At 42.3% G+C, this 19,063-nt stretch overlaps 1 protein-coding gene across 1 annotated transcript in view; it reads right to left on the bottom strand.

Moving 5' to 3' along the window:
* Positions 1-19,063, bottom strand: part of KIAA1217 (KIAA1217 ortholog) — an 820,488-nt gene that overhangs the window by 102,265 nt on the left and 699,160 nt on the right. The window contains 2 exon segments of the mRNA XM_009000044.5: positions 7,984-8,077; positions 12,912-13,110. Of these exon segments, the coding sequence (XP_008998292.5) occupies positions 7,984-8,077; positions 12,912-13,110 (293 nt within the window).

Below are 19,063 nucleotides of genomic sequence, written 5' to 3'. Positions count from 1 at the left end.
CTCCACTTCTCTTTAGCTGGGTGGCTTTGAGCAAGTTCACTGACCTCTCTAAGCCTCAGCTTCCAGCTCTGAAACAGGAGGACAGTAAGAATCCCTCTCACATTGTATAGCTGTGAAAATCAAGGGAAGTAAATACAAGTAAACTGCTCAGTATGGTGAAAGTACATCAGAAGTGTTATTATTGTAACCACTGGGATTGCATGAGGGAAGGGATATTACCACTGGTTCCAGAACTCCAAATAGATAAAGAAAATCAGCTAAGAGTGTTTTCTGAAACTTCCATGTTTGTGGGATCCTTTTGTTTCAATGAGATGACTTGACACTCCCTGAATCCCAAATCTTCTTCTCAACCAGAACACTGCCCGGTGGAAAAAAGTGCTCTGAGTTCGGTGGCCACTGCAGACACAGGTACTAAACGGGCAATTCACTCCCTTTTCTTTTCTTTTCTTTTTTTTAATGGGTATCTTTTCAGTGTGTTCAGAAGAGGAGAGAATGAAGCAAAATTAAATATAAAAAGAAACCATGAAATTGATGCGTAATGAAATTAAGAAATGAAACAAATGTTAATAAAGGATATTTTGTGTGTTCTAAAGTCTTAGTAGGAATATCATTTCAAAACTTGCAAAACTTAAATGGAAATATCAAGGAAGGGAGGCTGCAAGCTCTGTATAAAGAAGCAGAAAGAAGTAAGTTCAAATCCAGTGTCTAACACTGATTAGATATGTGAGCTTGGGAAAGACCTCTTTGGCTTCAGTTTTATCACCTGTGAAAATGAAGCCAGCATACCCACTTTGCAGAGTTACTAATTTAAATAATATGTAAAGTACTTAACACATTGCCTACTCTGCAGACACAAAAAGGTTTGCTATCTTCTATCTAGAACAACCATGGTAGAGAATGAATACTATTTATATCCTGATAGGTTGCACAAAGAAATAATAGAGTTCCCATACATTTTTATGGTTTTACAGAAAAAAGAACTCAGAGTGGAATGTGTAACAAAAGGAAGATGAAAGTAGGAAAATTAAAAAGAGAGTCCAGGAATGAAGCCAACACACAAAACGCACGCCACAAATGCCTGCACCCTTGCTGTGGGTGGGCCACAAATTTAATTCGAAGCTTTAGAGTAGCAACACAAAGAGAGAAAATGATCACTTCCAAGATTCAAAGTGTCCATATGATAAAAATATACCAGGAGAAGCACAACTATTTCTGGTGAGGAGAACAGAGAGAGATTTTTACAGTGGGTCCTCATTAATGATAGAAAGTGAATAACATAGCATTCGTAGGACCATCAGTCAATCCTGTTTAACAAGTGTTTACTCTGCACTGAGGGTTAAGATGCCATGACTGGCTTTTGGAGGGATGTGAAGATGACCCAGCACATAATATGGCTTTTGCCTCTGAATAATGTACAGTCTTTTGTATGAGAAGGACACATAGCTAAATGATTATAACACAAAACGAATGTGCCACATGCCCTTAAGAGGGAAAGATGAATTCTGACACAGCATTAGTGGAAGGTTTCCTGGAGTAGGTAGTCTTTTATTTGGGATCTAAAAGCAAGTTTTTATTATTTTGTAAAAGATTTTATTATGGGCCAAGCACGGTGGCTCCTATGTGTAACCCCAGCACTTTACGGGGCCAAAGTGGGCAGATCACCTGAGGTCAGGAGTTTGAGACCAGCCTGGCCAACATGACAAAACTAAATCTCTACTAAAAGACGAAAAAATTAGCCAGGGGTGGTGGTGCGCTTCTGTAATCCCAGCTACTTGGGAGGCTGAGGAAGAAGAATCGCTTGAAACAGGGAGGTGGAGGTTGTAGTGAGCTGAGATCATGTCACCGCACTCTGGCCTGGGCAACAGAGTGAGACTCTATCTCAAAAAAAAAAAAAGAAAAAGAAAAAAGAAAAGGAAAGAAACATTTTATTATGAAAATTTTAAAACACAAAAAAAGTAGAGTAAACAATAAAAGGTACCTCCATCATGCAGCTGACATTTTTCAACATTTTAGCTATTTTGTTTCTTGGTTTGCTGCAGTATTTTAAAGCAAGTCCCATTTGCCATATCATTTAACCTGTAAATACTTTAGTATGTTCCATCTTTTAAAACATAACCACCAACCTATTAGTATGCCAGCTATCCCTTAATAGCTCCTGATTCCTAACACATGTTCAAATTTCCCAAATCGTTTTAAAGATGTCTTTTACAGTTGCTTTGTTCTACTCAAAATCGGAACACGGTAAGCAGGCCACATTTTGTTATTATAGTACAGTAGGCCCCGAGAAACCTAACCACGCTCCCTCCCACGCTTTCTCATGCCAGCAATTTGCTGAAGAAATTGGACAACTGTCCTGGAATATGTTAGATGGGTAGAATTTTTGAAAGGCAGATATGGGGCCAGGCTCTGTGGCTCACGCCTTTAATCCCAGCACTTTGGGAGGCTGAGGCAGGCGGATCACAAGGTCAGGAGATCAAGACCATCCTGGTTAACACAGTGGAACCCTGTCTCTATTAAAAATACAAAAAAAGTTAGCTGGGCATGGTGGCATGCACCTGTAGTCCCAGCTACTCGGGAGGCTGAGGCAGGAGAATTGCTTGAACCTGGGAGGTGGAGGTTGCAGTGAGCCGAGTTTGCGCCACTGCACTCCAGACTGGAGTAAGACTCAGAGCAAGACTTTGTTTCAAAAAAAAAAAAAAAGGCAGATATGTAGAGAAGGAGCGTGAATTTGAGACACTTGGAAAAAAGAGTACAGGAGAATGAGCTGTGGGAAATAAGAACTGTTAGGCGGCGCAATAGAGAAATAATGAAGGCTTTAATTTCAGCAGCCAGGGCGTCTTGGCTTAAATCTCAGCTCTGCTACTCTCTGGCTGTGTGGCCTTGGAAAAAACTTTAACATAAGGAGCTGTTGCATCATCTGTAAATAGGGGGGCTTATACCAAGACCTGCCTTAAAATTTTATCTTGAGGATTAAATAAATAATTAAAATTACTGGCTGGGTGTGGTGGCCCCATGCCTTTAACCCCAGCATTTTGGGAGGCTCAGACAGGTGGATCACTTGAGGTTAGGAGTTCAAGACCAGCCTGGTCAACATGGTGAAACTTCATTTCTACTAAAAATACAAAAATTAGCCAGGTGTAATGCACATGCCTGTAATCCCAGCTACTCAGGAGGCTGAGGTGGGAGAATGGCTTGAATCCAGGAAGCAGAGGTTGCGATGAGCTGAGATTGTGCCACTGCACTCCAGGCTGGGTGACAGACTCCCTCAACCCCCAAAATATTCCCACAAAAGAGCTTAATAAGCGCTCAGATAAGTTAGCTATAGTAAGAATATTGGTACAGGCAGTGGCAGGAAGGTCATCTGTAAGAGGCCTTGCAGAGTGGAGTGGATAAGCTCTGGTGACCGGCTGGGTGCATGGAAAAACAAGGGTCAGGCAGGAGAAGAATCACTGATAACTCAATGTTACATCCCTCCTCCCACATTCTCCAAAATATGCATGGCACACACACACATGCACACACGCTTGTGCACACACAGGCATGCACACATGCTTGTGCACAAACACACTCATCCCATCATAGCCCCTCCATTCTTCAAAAGGTAATCAAGAAAGATAAAGTGAAAAAAAGATTAGGAATTCTTTCTTCAACAGAATGCACTGGAAACTGTGGAAATAACCTCCATGTGAAGACACTTAGAAGGTGAACATTTAGGTCTTGAATTCTAGAGATGGCGGAGCTCAGGACATGGTTTCTAGGGTCATCCACATTGATGTCATAGTCAAACAAGTGTCACGATAAGAATCACAAGTGCAAAGGTTCAGATAAAAAAAGAGCATATTTAACAAAACAAAACAAATAAAACCAAAACTAGAGAAGCCTGCTTGAAGAGAGGCAAGAGGAAGAACTAGGGAATGAAGGCAGCTGAGGTGTCTGTGAACGCGGAGAAGGAATTTAGACACAGCAGTGCCATGGAGACCACTGATTTCTAAGGAGACGGTTCACTGGTGTCACACACAAAGCTCAGTAGGAGAGGGCTGGGAGGCAGCAATTACTTTGGGTATTAGGGAATAATTTAAGAGGCGGGGCCAATCTGGCAATTGTCTATATACAAGTAAAAATCAAAGACAGGCAAGAGAAATTAAAGGAAGCAGAGAAGAGGGAGAGCGTTACATGATGAGAGCTGAGAATCTTGAAAAGCTGTCTTTCAAGCACAGAAGAAGGTGGAGAAGCCCCCACACTGTGAAAAAGCCACCAGTTTTGGTGAACAGCAAGTCACCCTCAAAGCAGGACAATTGTCCAATTCCTTCAACGAACTGCTGGTATGGAAAAAACTGTACTTTTTGAGAGTCATGAAATGGAATGGTTCCATCTTCGAGTTGTACATTTGTGAATTTAAAACGCTGTGAGCACATATATAAATTTTGCAAAAGGGCCTGTTCCATATGGTGAGCTCAGTCCCTTGGGAACCGAATTATCAAAGCTCCCATGTGATGTAAGGAAACAAAAGCCATGCAATTAAATTAAATCAGGGTGGTGAGTACAGACACAGGAGCCAGGTGTGCTGAGTTCCACCCCAGAACCATGAGTCTCCTTAGACCAGCTTCAAAAATGCTCAGCTAGATGCTAGATGAAAATCTAGATATGCATTTTCCCCATCACGCATTCATTCCACGCACACCCTGAGGCCTAGTCTAGCACACTTTCTAAGTAACACATTTCTAATCATAAAGCCACTCTTGGAACACTGTTTTAGATGGAGAGTTTTACCTTGTCTTTTCTTTCAAAGGCAAGCTATTACATTCGTTGCTTAAGAGAAGTCTCAGAAGCCCCTGAGAAGTTCCAATGTGACTGTTGCTGCCCCTCTGTTCTTTCCAACTGATGTTTTTCATGACATGCATGTTTACTGGTCATAAGCAGGCAGCTGGGAGGTCTGTCCCAGGCTGTCTCCAGAGGCTGGGGAGTGAGGTCTAATGACATCAGGGGCAGGACTGCAGTGACTCACTCATGTGAGTAGTTAGCGTTGAATTCCTTCATGGCCATGCTCACATTGCAAACATATGGGAGGATGGAGCTTCCTAACCCCACCACGCAGCGTGGTTTAGTCTACAACAATTGATCCTTGCTCTGTTCTCTATTTCTGCTCTCCACCATCGGCAGCAGGTTGTGCAGCTGGGCTCCAGAGGCAGGGCTCAGCAAAGCTTCCTGCCCTTTCATGGCAATGCAACCACATTCATCAAGAAAGGAAAAAAAATTCCAACCTGCAGAGCCAAAAGGTGAGGGCAGCTGAATTCCATGCCTTTTAGTGTCTGCAATCTGTGAACAGGAACCAAGCTGCAAACTGCAGGCATGATCACACCTAGCTGGGTTTGAAACCGCTTCCATTTCTCGTTTCTAAGCAATCGGGATTGAGACATGAAAGCTTTCCTGTTGGTTAAACGGTAAACATTTATTGTCCCTTCATTTGGGGACAACGGTTGAGTTTCTGACACACACAAAACGGGTGTTTAAAGCAGGCTCTGGGTAACCCAGAAAAAAGGATCAGCAGGGTTTCATCTTCAATAAAAACAGAGCCAGGCTGCAGAAACGCATACATAGCACGTGTTCTGCATTCTGATCAGCTTTGCTCACATGGTCAATCTTCAATTCTCTGTCCTCACTGCTGGGCCTTATGTAGGAACCAGAGCTGCTGGAGGGTTAAAACAGGGGTCCTTCCAGCCACAAACAGGATTCTCTGAGGCAATTCTGGGAAACCTGTGTGGAGATGGCTCTATGTGACAGGAACAGAACTCTCAGCCCCATGGAACTCCAGTGTGAAGGCCAGACATAGCAAAAACAGATATTTAAGGAGCAAAGACATTGATGAATGTCTCTGCAAAAGAGAATAAGAAAGTAATAAAGGGCAAACAGTGCTGTAATATTTAGTCCATGCTTCATGATTGGCATGACTCAATCTGTCTCCATGTTGCTCTGGTTTACATTTAAAGTGTAACCGGCGAAAGAAACCTCAAAATCCTAGAATTTCTGAAGTAGCGACACAGCTTTCAATTCAAGTCACACATCATTTCTGACATAAAAATAACAGCATTTGAGTATGTGAGAGGCCTCTTCCTCCAGAAGTGTAGGCTCTGATCCCACAATGTCATCACTCATATTCCAGTCCAGAAGGACACAGACGTTCTCCCAGCACTTCCAGCTAGATCTCCTGCCCTCTTTTATGGTTCTAAATTTACCCCATATAGAAAGCAGAATGGTGGTCCCCTAAAGATATCTGCATCCTAGCCCCCCAAACCTACATCAAGTTACATGGGAAAGGGAGAGTAAAGTTTGCTGATCAGCTGAACTTGAAAGAGAAAGATTTTTTTTGAGTATCAGGTAGGCTCAACGTCCTTAAAGTGTCTTTAAAAGTTGGCTGGGTGTGGTGGCTCACGGCTGTAATCCCAGCACTTTGGGAGGCTGAGGCAGGCAGATCATGAGGTCAAGAAATTGAGACCATCTTGGCCAACATGGTGGAACCCCATCTTTACTAAAAATTCAAAAGTTAGCTAGGTGCGGTGGTACGCATGTCTAGTCCCAGCTACTTGGGAGGCTGAGGTAGGAGAATCCTTGAACCCAGGAAGCGGAGGTTGCAGTGAGTCGAGATTGCACCACTGCACTCCAGCCTGGCGACAGAGTGAGACTCTGTCTCAAAACAAACGAACCGAAAAACAGAGGATGCGGGAGGGTTAGAGGTGTGACCACGAAAGCAGGGTCAGAGGGAAGCTATCTTGCTGGGTTTGAGAACGGAGGAAGAGGACAGCAATCCAAGAAATGCCGGTGGCCTCTAGAAGCTGGGGGGGAAAAAGATCCTCTCTAGGGCCTATAAGAATGCACACCTGCTGGTAACCCTTTACGTCAGATCAGTGAGACTTATGTCAGTCCACAGACTCTAGAACTGTAAGAGAGTAAACCTGTGTTGTTTTAAGCCACTGAATTTGTCATAACTTATTACAACAGCAACAGGAAACTAATATGTGCTATCAGGAGCAGAGACAGCCTCACTCAGAAGCAAAACTGCAACTCCAGGACAGAACAGTGCCTGGGTTTCTTTAGCAATAAAAGGTAATCATTTATTTTTTTCTAGTTAAACTTAAGCATCCAGCCAAGTGCTAATCTGTAGAAAAGATGAGAAAAAATGGCACAGTGTCTTCTAAGAGAGAGTGAGAGTATGCGTGTGCATGTGTGTGTGTGTGTGTGTGTGTGTGTGTGTGTGTGTAGGGGGTGTACAGCTGAGAAGCTAATCTTCTTTTTACCTCCCATTTTTGCTACAGAGGAATGTAGCATTATTTTTAGAAACTCAATCCCTTTCTAGTGGACCAGCATTAATGTGATCTTAAATCTGCTTTTTCAGTTTCTCCTTTTCCTTCAAAACATCCCTGCACACTTTGAATGCTCAGATAACCTCCTGAGACAACCTAAATCTAGAGAATTTTAGTTCCCAAATCATGCAGATTTTTGTATTATGCCCTCAACATGGTTCAGCTCCTGAATTACAAGGTGGGAAATTGAACTAGAATGTTAGGACTTGGAAGAGCTAATGTAAGAACATGAATAGATTTTCCGTGAAATTGTACACCTTGTTGTTTGCCTGATTGTATGTTAGGTTGGCTTTAATTGGAAGAAAAAAAATGCAAGAGATCTTCTGAGCTGGTTAATGTATTATGGACCAGGAACCCTTTTATAGGAAGATTTTCAGAATTTTAAAGTGAGGACATAACTCCATGCTTAAAGATCAATTAGGATGTGTCGAGCCTTATTTTAATCCTTTTTGCCCTAAATAACCAGGAAATCTCTACCAAGAACAAATAACGATCCCCTAGGTGAGATGAGTGTGGAGCACCCCCAAAAACTGGGTTGTAGAGTATGATTACATCAGGAGTACAAGCAAGAGGAATGAGGCATTGACCCACTGAATAAAGTTCAAAGCAGGACAGAACCACTTACCCGCATGTCTCCGTTCATCGTTTTCGGTGTGTGATTAAACGCGTGTGCGGGATCCTTGGTGTACACTTTGAGGAGTGATCTGTCTTGAATGTTCCTGGAATCAAAAACATCAATAACTATGGCAGATGAAAGAAGCCTGACTTTGGCCATTTCCTTAGTCTGCCCTTAAAGATCAGGTAAAAAACATGAACAGACAATCCAAAGGCTATCTACAATACCCCAGTCAAAAGTTATGGGACCATAAAATGAGCAATTATAAATAAGGAAAAGAAGAAGAAAAATGACTTCAGCTTTTCTCTCCTTTTCTGGTTCCTCAGGAAAGAATTATTCCTCCAGTACAGCTCCCCACCCATAAATATCGGGCAGCATGAACTTTCTTTCAAGATTCTGAATATGGAAAGCTAACACTTTAAAAAAAACAATAAAGTTCCAATATTTACAATACATTCAAAGAGATTTGGTTAATATTTAAATATTTAATTGTTTACTTTTCCCAACACCTGGTTTGCTTCTTATCTAATGAATGCACATGAAAGAATTTTTTTTTTTTTTGCCTTCAAACACTTTCGGCAAGGGAAAGAAAAGGTATCTTCAGTCCAGAAAAAAAACAAAACAAAACAGTACTACAAAGATCTAAACTAATATCTTTACCATGCCTTTTTTCTCTTCCACAGTGGATTAAAAAATAGTTTTTCTATTTGCAAATTGAATTGCTGGATGTAGAGAAACAGCAGCAGATCAATTCTCTTTCCTCTGACCCCAGCTCTTAGAGCCAAAAGATACCATAGCAAAGACAGGGTCAGAGCCTACCGTAAAATTATTGAAGAGCACATGAATGTCTACGAAGTCCTTCTCTCTCCATGTCCAGCTTGCAGCACCAGAAGGGCCACCCAAGGCCCTGTTGGCTCTGTCTACACTGCGATCCCCTCCAAGGCTGGCTCGGCTAGCTCAGAGAAATGTGTGCAGGAGGATGAATTCCTCTCCTCCAGGTGCAGCCTCATTTAGTGGGCTGACCCAATCACTGGAATTACTGGCTTGTGTTTTTGTTTTAACTGAAGTGGAGGATTCTTGGACTAGTCTTGTTTCTCTCCTTTAAATACCCGCCAGTAATTGCTTTGAAGCAATGACTAGCCCAAGCTTGCACAGTTGTGCTCCAGTAGCTTGTTAGAAGTCGGCTTCAGGGGGAGCCAGCAGCCCCTGTTATTAAAAGGGGCTGGGCTAACATGAAGGGGAGACTCACAGAGGTAAGGATGTGGGGATTCGCTGAAGCAGCTCACCATTGGGCCAGAGGAAGAAGTCACAGGTGAGGATGCGAAAAAATAGAAAACCTCATGGGAGCCAGGGAAAAGGCTAACTGTGATTCTGGAGGTATTTAAAATGCATGAAGTTGGTTTATCATGACTTTAGAAACATATGCATTCAAGATGAGCCAACAGTAAAGGCCTGGATTGGATTTACTGTGGCAACATTGACAACGCAATATTCTGACCTGAACTCACCGTAGCATTTCCCTAAGGAAAATATGAGGAACCTAACATAGTGATGAACCAGGCAACTTTATCAAATATGCTCACACTTCAGAAACACTGAAGGATGTGCGATGAAATTTCTCTCTGAATTTAGAAGATTAAAGTCATTGTCGTCAGTTGAAATCTACATGATACTTTTTTTTTGTCTTATATAATGCTGGTGGTGAAAATTTCTTCTACCATTCAAATAAAATATAATCGAGGCATTTTATGCATAAAATCAAAGAAATAGAATAATTCTTTGGAAATGACACGCATGTGCTCATATAGCATAAACATTATTGTCATCACCAAATAAAAACACTGTCTTCATTTGAAAACATTTTTAGGTTCATTTTTTATAATTAAATCAAAGTAACTAAAAAGTAAAATTACAGACAAATTTATGAATCAGTGACTTTTCCACTTAAATATGTTAAATGAGAGTTTTTAAAAAACATTAGGCTATCAGGCTAGGTGCAGTGGTTTACGCTTGTAACCCAGCACTCAGGGAGGCCAAGGTGGGCAGATTACTTGAGGTCAGGAGTTCAAGACCAGCCTGGCCAACACAGTGAAACCCCACCTCTGCTAAAAATATAAAAATTAGCCAGGCATGGTGGTGCACACCTGTAGTCCTACTCAGGAGGCTGAGGCACAAGAATTGTTTGAACCCCGGAGGTATGACTGCAGTGAGCTGAGATCATGCCACTGCTCTCCAACCTGGGTGACAGAGGGAGATTTTGTCTCAAAAAAAAAAAAAAAGATCAGGCTAACAGTACTACAACTTATGGATCAACAAGATCATAATTTTCACAAATATCAACATATTGACTGAGAATTATTAGTGTTTAAATTGATCATCTCTTCTCTCAAGTGCTTGTTTCATTTATTCCATCAACTGGATTTCCATTAAGGATAATCATGACCTTCTTCCTAGTCTTCCCTTTCATTTCTCTTATTTTGTGACTATTCTCGACTTTCCCCAATAACACAAAAAAGAAGTCAAAGAAGCCATACTTTGAAGCTTGGGAAAGGCTCTAGAAAATGGTGACTCTTTGTAATATAAAAATCCTTGCATAGGCTGCAAGACAGTAAGGCCCAATTATTCATAATAACCTCGTCAGCCTTGAGCTCCATAATCAACTGTGGCTTCCCTAAGTTGCATGTTTACTTGCTACTACTGTGTCCCTCAATTCCTCTAATTGCAAATGCAGAAATATAAGATGATTGTTGTAACTGGCAGCTCCGTGTAAAGACACTACCTGGGATTCTATTACTACAAACATAGTCTTTAACTATAATGTGATTATTTCATGTTTCAAGTTTACACTTTGTGAATGCAAAAAATTTCTTTTGGTGATAGCTTGATTAATAATTTAGTTCAAAAACAAACATGAATTTTCCGATACCCATGAATATTTAAACTCATCTTTAAAAAGCTGGAAGGCTGTGCAACAGATGTAGCATCTACACCTGGGGGCATGTGTCAAGCTTTGAAAGCTCTAAATCACTCATAGACCTGCGCATATGCCTAATACGTCATTTGTGATCATTGGTAGATAAAGATCAGTTTACATTTATTATGCACTAGAGGCATATTTTTAAAAAGTGGTACCCATTAATTCCATGATGAAGAAACAGGGAAACTTGCCATCCCCCCAGGGTGGGGACCCAGCAACCCCAAGTCCTGCCCCCAATGATTTGGTGAGGAAATATTCGAAGGGATCCAAAAGCTTTTGACCAAGAAATGTGAACAGCCATGTTTGGCACAGCCATGCTTGGGGCAGAGCTTGGTACTTTGGGTGGCTGTGTGCTCTTGAATAAGTCCCTTGCTTTGATGCATCTAAGTTTCTGGTTCCATAAAATGAAATAGCTGAGTTAGTCACCAAATAATCTATGGAGTTCTAAAATGATTAGAGGCCATACTAGCAGCTGCTTGCTTGTGTTGATGTAAGTCCTGTTTTCTAGGTTGTTTGGTTGGGACAGATCAAATGAGTTCTTTCTGCTGTATACATGACACCAAAATGACAATAAAGATGCTTTTGAGTGGGGTGTGGTGTCTCATGCTATAATCCCAACCATTTGGGAATCGAGACTATAGGATTGCTTGAACTCAGGAGTTCCAGACCAGCCTGGGCAACATAGAGGGATTCTGTCTCCACAAAAGATTAAAAAATTAGCCAGATGTGGTGGCATGTGCTGGTAGTCCCAGCTACTCAGAAGGCAAAGGTGGGAGGATCATTTGAGCTCAGAAGGTTGAGGCTGCACTGAGCCATGATCATGACACTAAGGTCCAGCCTGGGTGACAGAGCGAAACCCTGTCTTCAAAAAAAAGAGAGATGAGGCCAGGCATCGTGGCTCATGCCTGTAGTCCCAGCACTTTGGGAGGCCAAGGTGGGTGGATCACCAGAGGTCAGCAGTTTGAGACCAGCCTGACTGACATGGGGGAAACTCCTTCTCTACTAAAAATACAAAAAAAAAAAAAAAAAAACTAGCTGGGTATAGTGGTGGGTGCCTGTAATCCCAGCTACTTGGGAGGCTGAGGCAGGAGAATCGCTTGAACATGGGAGGTAGAGGTTGCAGTGAGCTGAGATCACAACATTGTACTCCAGCCTGGATGACCAAAAAAAAAAAAAAAAAAAAACAGAGAGAGAGAGAGCGCTGCTTTTGTTCCTAACCTACTCCCAATACCATTAATAGCAGGAGTCTATTTAGCTTAATTTTGGAGAATATTCGACTGTGACCCCTGGAGAAAGCCCACTTGGAAAGTAAGGTCTTCGGGTAAAGGATATTATTTAAGAAATGAATGGAAAATGAGGATGCTTCTCAGTCTTTTTTCTGGTAGAAAATAATACACAGTCCACTGTTTTTATTCTAACTTTTTATGTGTAAATAATGACCCACTGGGGTCACTACCTAAAATATCCAGAGCATCTGTCTATGGAGGAAAGAACACTTGAGAGGGAATTGGGAAAGCTCTAATTCCTTCAACTCTTATGACCTTGATCAGGTCTCTCCGCCACTTTTTGGGCCTTAGTTTCCCTAACTGTTAGATAAAATGGTGACTGAATCATTTCTAATGTTCTTTTCAGATGTAGCATTCAAAAATCTGTGGAAGAGGAGTTTGTCCTCATTTTGATAAATTATACCTTGTAAATGAATTGTAGAAAACCAGATAGTGAAATTATCTGACTGGGTGAAATAAGTCTACCCATCAGGATAATGAATCTGCTTTCTTCACTACAATATAGAGAAATTAGAATTTTGTACAAACTCTGTGAAAGTGATATAATGGGGAAAAAACCCACTCTAAATGCAATATAGCGGGTAAAAAAACCAAACAAACCCCAAAACAAAGAAACAAACAAACAAAAAATCTCTAATGCAATATGGTAGGCAAAAAATGATGTCACAACTTACCTTACATCATTTAATTCATAATAGACATTTCTGCTTTCATCTTTGATGTAAATGGCGACACTGGGCGACTCCAGCATTTTCATGGTGAGCTGCTGTGGAAAGGCACTTACAAAGAGAGCACGGATTGTGTCTGCACTTGTGATTTCATTCGGCATCCTGAGCTGCTTGGTTTCATCTCCATACTGGAGATAGAGAACCCCTGCACACAAAGGAAACAGTTACTAGTCATAGGTCAAGACTTACGGGACACACAGCACAAGCTGAGCCACTTCTTTCCTGCTGCACTTAGGAACGTTCAGGACAAGCTTGGCAAGCATGAAACAAGAGATCTTGGTTTGGAATTTCTAAGGAATGTACGGCCTGGTTATTGCATAAGTACCCACTTTCATTCTTTGAAGTCCAAGCAGGTGTTAAAGAGCCTAATTTTCAACTATTTTAAATTCAAGGGCTGAGTGCAATGGCTCATGCCTGTAATCCCAATGCTTTGGGAGGCCATGGCCAGAGGATCGCTTGAAGCCAAGGGTTCAAGACTGGCCTGGGCAATATAGCGAGATCCGATCTCTTTGAAAATTTTTTTTAAAAATTAGTTGGGTGTGGTGGCACATGCCTGTAGTCCCAGCTACTCAGGAGGCTGAGGTGGGAAGAACACTTGAGCCTGGGAGTTGGAGGCTGCAATGAGCTATGACTGTACCACTGCACCCCTGCCTGAGTAACAGAGTGATACCATGACTCAAAAACAAACAAAGAAAAATTCAAGAAGCTAACCTCTGGTAGCCTAAAGCAAAAGACGATACTTGGCCAGGTGTGGTCACTCATGCCTGTAATCCCAGCACTTTGGGAAACTGAGGCAGGCAGATCACTTAAGATCAAGAGTTTGAGACCAACCTGGCCAACATGATAAAACACTGTCTCCTCTACTAAAAATACAAAAATCAGCCAGGTGTGGTGGTGGGTGCCTGTAATCCCAGCTTCTTGGGAGGCTGAGGCAAGAGAATTGCTTGAACCTGGAAGGCAGAAGTTGCAGTGAGCCAAGATTATGCCACTGCACTCCAGCCTGGGTGACAGAGTAAGATTCTGTCTCAAAAAAAAAAAAAATAAAAATAAATAAAAAAGACAAGACTTAATTCCCTGGAAAGGTATATTTAGAAATCTGACCTCACAGAGTAACTTTTTTTCATTAACTAGAAATACAATCATTATAGTCCTGGGTAAGCTATACAGCTTAAATCTTTCTAGTCCATTCATAAACAGTTTCAGTGGAAATGCGACAAGATTTCTGTGGTTCTAATACATACTTATTGAACGTTTATATCATGCTAAACTATCTATAAGAAAAGAATCCGGCACCTCAATGTTTCAGAAATAAAACGGAAGAAGAACAGGATCTCGGAGTTCCCAGGGGGTATGTGGCCCCCAGCGCACCCTACCTCCTAGCCCTTATCCCCCTGTGGAGAGCAGTGCTGTCCCACATTGATTCTGGGCTTGGCTGTGTGACTTGCTTTGGCTAATGGGATATTAGTAAGTATGATGCAAAAGGAAAGCTTGATATGTTTTTATACCCTGGAGTTTGTCCTCTTGGTGAGCTTGGTCATGGGATGTTCCCTTTTAGAACTCAGTTTCTGAGGAGTCCAACCTAGCTGCATGGGGAGGTCACATGCTGAGGAACCAACCCATCTAAGGGCCCATTCTACAGCTGGAACCACTGAGGTTATGTGGATGAGCCATCTTGGGAGTGGACTCCCCAGCTCCAGGTGAGCTACCCCAGCTGATGCCAACAGAAATGAGATGCTCCCTCCAAGCAGTGTCTAAATTGCAGAATCATAAGCAAATAAATGACTGTCATGTGAAGTCACTATACTTAGGGTGATTAGTTACTCAGAAGCGGATAACTGAAACAAGATATCTACAATCCTGACACTGAATTTCAGTCTAGCTTTTTGTGAGATTCTACTGGCATGAACTACTACCACTGGAGTAAGCTTTGGCAAGAGAAACTCAAACGAAACAAGAATGACTTCCGGTTCAACATGGCAGCTCATGTAATACATTTGTCTCCGCTTCCTCCAGAAATGCCATTACAGTGACAAGAAGGGAGAACAAAGCATACATCAAAGAAGTAAGGGAATGAGGGGGGAAGTAGACAAGAGCAAGCTGATACCTAAACCTTCAAGAGAATAACTCGAAGTATAACACGCAGAGCCAGGGAAGCTCAGGAAATGGGGCTCCAACCCTTCTGAAGGTAGAAACGCAGAGTGAGTTGAACGCATGGTGCCTGATGGAACTTTATTTTAAAATGGTGTAGCACATCCCTCCCTAGCCTTCAGGCCACAAACCAGTACCTGTCCTTGCTTTGTTAGGAACCAGGCCACATAACAGGAGGCGAGTGATGGGTGAGCAAGGGATTCTTCATCTGTATTTACAGCTGCTCTCCACTGCCTGAGCACCGCCTCCAGTCAGATCAGCGGCAGCATAAGACTCTCACAGGGGTGTGACCCCCCTATTGTGAACTGCACATGTGCGGGATCTAGGTTGCCTGCTCCTTATGAGAATCCCATGCCTGATGATCTGTCGGTGTCACTCATCACCCCCAGATGGAACTGACTAGCCGCAGGAAAACAAGCTCAGGGCTCCCACTGCTTCTACATTATGATGAGTTGCATAATTATGTCATTATATATTATAAAGCAGTAATAATACAAATAAAGTACATGCTAAATCTAATGTGTTTAAATTATCATGAAACCATCTCCCTGCAACCCTGAACATGAAAAAATTGTCTTCCACAAAACTGGTCCCTGGTGCCAAAAAGGTTGGGGACCAGTGATGTAGCAAAAGTCCATCTCTTTTCCCAACGCTACTCAGCCAAGTAACCACACATCACATCCACAGAAGATGGAAGAGCCCACATGAGACACACTGGATTCGGGCTGATCAGGTGTAGGGAAGGGGGCTGATGTGCCCTCCAAGCAAATGCTGGAAAAGGGGCTAGCACCTTAGTCAGGATACTGGAAGGTCCCCTCTAGGAATGCTGACCGACCCATGAGAAGAGACAGACTTTTGTGTGTATGTGAAAGACAGGGTCTTGTTCTGTCACCCAGGCTGGAGTGCAGTGACATGATCAGGGCTCACTGCAGCCCCAACCTCAGGGATTCAAGTGATCCTCTTGCCCCAGACCCCCGAGTAGCTGGGGCCATAGGAGTGCACCACTATACTCAGCTAACTTTTTTGTATTTTGTTTTAGAGATGGGGTTTTTTTCATGTTGCCTAGGCTGGTCTTGAATTCCTAGCTCAAGCAATCTAACCACCTTGGATTCCCAAAGTGCTGGGATGACAGGCATGAGCCACTGCAGGGTCATATTCAGCTTCTGTTTGATCACTCCATAATGAAGCAGCTGGACCCATGTATAAAACTTCCCGATATTACAACCATGCCTCATTCATGCATTAGCAGACTCCCAAGATTTCACAAACATTTTTATAAAAGCTTCTAACACAAATGAAAACACTCAAAGAAACAGGAAGAAGAAACTCAAAAGAGACCAAACAGTCCAGTAAAAGGGGGAGTGTTTGGAGGATAAGACCAGACTCTGGGAACCATGAAAGCAGAATTTAAAAATTCAGTGAAGAAGAAAAAGTTGATGCAATCTGAGAAAGTGGAGCCAAAAAAACAAAACAAAAAAAAGGACTGAGAGATGGGAAAAGAGAGAAGAGCAATATGAAAAATATAATGATGTCAGAGCACCAAGATCTCCGGTAATGAAGATTGGGTAAAACAGATCAGAAAAAAACAGTTTTCCAAAACAATACTGTAAGAATGTTCTTTTTTCCCTGTAAACTGAAGGACATGAGATCGCAGATTGTAAAACTTCATGAAATGCTCAACACACAGATTTGTCACTGAGACATTCTAGAAGACAGGAGGAAAACAGAAAATCCTAAAAGCTCTCAGAATAGGTAAAACATTACTTAGGAAGGATCAGTTACCAGAAAGCCATTAGCTTTCTCAGCAGCAACTTCAGAAACAAAGAGATAATGGAGCAATGCCTTTGAAAACCTAGAGATAAATATTTTTGATCTAGGTCTAAACCTATCCAAACCATCAGTCAGGTCTCTATTAAAGTTGGTTTCTCAGTGAAGCATTCCACGGCCCCCTTGGCTGGAATTTTACTATTTCATACTCTCATTTTTGCTTCATGTCTGTTTCTTAGCATTTTCTACTATATGTTATAATTCATATTTTAATTCATGACATTGCTTATGCTTATGATCAGTTTCTATTGCTAATATGTAAGTTTCATGAGCTCAGAGATTTTTTTATTTTTATTTTTAAAGAGATGGGGTCTTGCTCCATCACCCAGGCTGGAGTGCAGTGGTGTGATCATAGCTTACTGCAGCCTCAAACTCCAGGGTCTGGCTGGTGCAGCTGCCAGCTGGGTGCACGAGTCCAGTCACAGAACGTGACAAGCCAGAGAGGATGGGAAAGATGCCTCTGCCAAGAGAATGGTCTTTTCACGCTTGCCTTTTACACGGTTTACAAGCAATCTTCCTGAGTAGCTGGGGCTAAGGGATGTTTTTTAAGTTTTAAGTTGTTTGTAACTGTATCCTTAGTACCTATTAGACTACAAGTTATGAAGTAGTTTCTCAATAAATATTTGTTGAATGAATGAATGATTTATCAGTCATTGAAAAGGAATGTCTCATTTGTGGGTCTATCCGGGCTTTTGCTAGATGATGTAACCAGCCTAGTAACGTTGCCCTTGGTTTGTGTCCACAGTAGAAATACATTCTGAAGTGGCTGTTTCGTTGACTAGAGCAGTCCTTTCATGTCATGCATAAGAGCTCCATGTCCCCTCTCCTGTGTTGACCCTCAGCTTTTTCAGGGAACTAGTTTTCCAGAATCTCCATGCTGGTACACATTTCTCAGAATGCAGAAAATACCTTTTAAGCCTGTCTGATGACAGATATGCAATGTTTTGGCCCCAAGTGGGAGGTGTGGTGATTGTCCCATTGATTGCTATGCTATAGCAAAAGCCAAAACCACTCTTGAGGTCCATGACCCAGCCATGCCTGGGCAAGGTCACTGCAGAAAGGCCACTAATGGCCTCCCTACAGTTAAGTATCACAGCTTGGTTCCCCCAGATGGTCTGGTTTTCATCTCCACATCTGCATTCTGTACATGTGTGTGCTTCAAATAGAATTTATAGGCTCTGGAGTAGGAAAAAAGTGGGCCTAAACTATAGTTACCTCAGGGTCTGGCTGGTGCAGCTGCCAGCTGGGTGCATGAGTCCAGTCGCAAAACGTGACAAGCCAGAGAGGATGGGAAAGATGCCTCTGCCAACAGAATGGTCTTTTCACGCTTGACTTTTACACAGTTTACTTTCTCAGTCCAGGAAAGGTATTTAGAAATGCTTAGACTCAGAAGGAATTCTCTTAACATCCGATGGTGTTTTATTGGCATGGTGATGAAGAAAACCCACATGGTTTCTACAGATTCTGCGTGCTTTGGCACAGGTTCCCTCACTCCAAGTTAGTGCTGGCTGCTTCAGATTCCCAGAGGGTGTCCCAGGGACTCTGCATCCCAAACTCCCTTTTGAAGAAGAAGGGATGAGTGAGGATGAGAGAAATGCATTTATAGATGCCTGCTGTATATCAGTAACTGCGTATGTATCATCAGCATAGTATCTCTTGTCAGATGGATACTATGACCCCATTTCACAGATAAGGAAATTAAAGCTCAGAAGGTCCAAGCAAGCTGCCTAAAAGTTACAACTCTTCACTAAACAATATATCCACTTCTGCCAAATTCATAGACGCCATGCTCTCTCTCTTGAAGCATCACTCCCGAAATCCTGCATTTAGCTCTGTCCATCTCCCACAATCATCCTCTCAGGGCAACCTGAGCTGTTGTCACACTTTTAGACTGACCATCTGCTTGAAGATGTTGATGCGTGCTGGGTGCAGCTCAGAAAAAAGATTCCCGTCTTTACCTTAACTGAAGGGAATGCCATCACGGGGTTAGAATCGATCCACATGCTGGGTGGGGGTGTGGGAAGGGACGGGGAGGCGCTGAGCTCTGAAAGCTGTGCCAGAGTGAGTGTCGACATGAACCTTGCAATGCTCAGTATCCTCCTGAGAAACCTGAACACTGAAGC

This window comes from Callithrix jacchus, chromosome 7 (genome assembly GCF_049354715.1).
Source record: "Callithrix jacchus isolate 240 chromosome 7, calJac240_pri, whole genome shotgun sequence".
Taxonomy (NCBI): domain Eukaryota; kingdom Metazoa; phylum Chordata; class Mammalia; order Primates; family Cebidae; genus Callithrix; species Callithrix jacchus.
The sequence above is the reverse complement of the archived record's forward strand: the minus strand, read 5'-3'. Positions and strand labels throughout refer to the sequence as shown.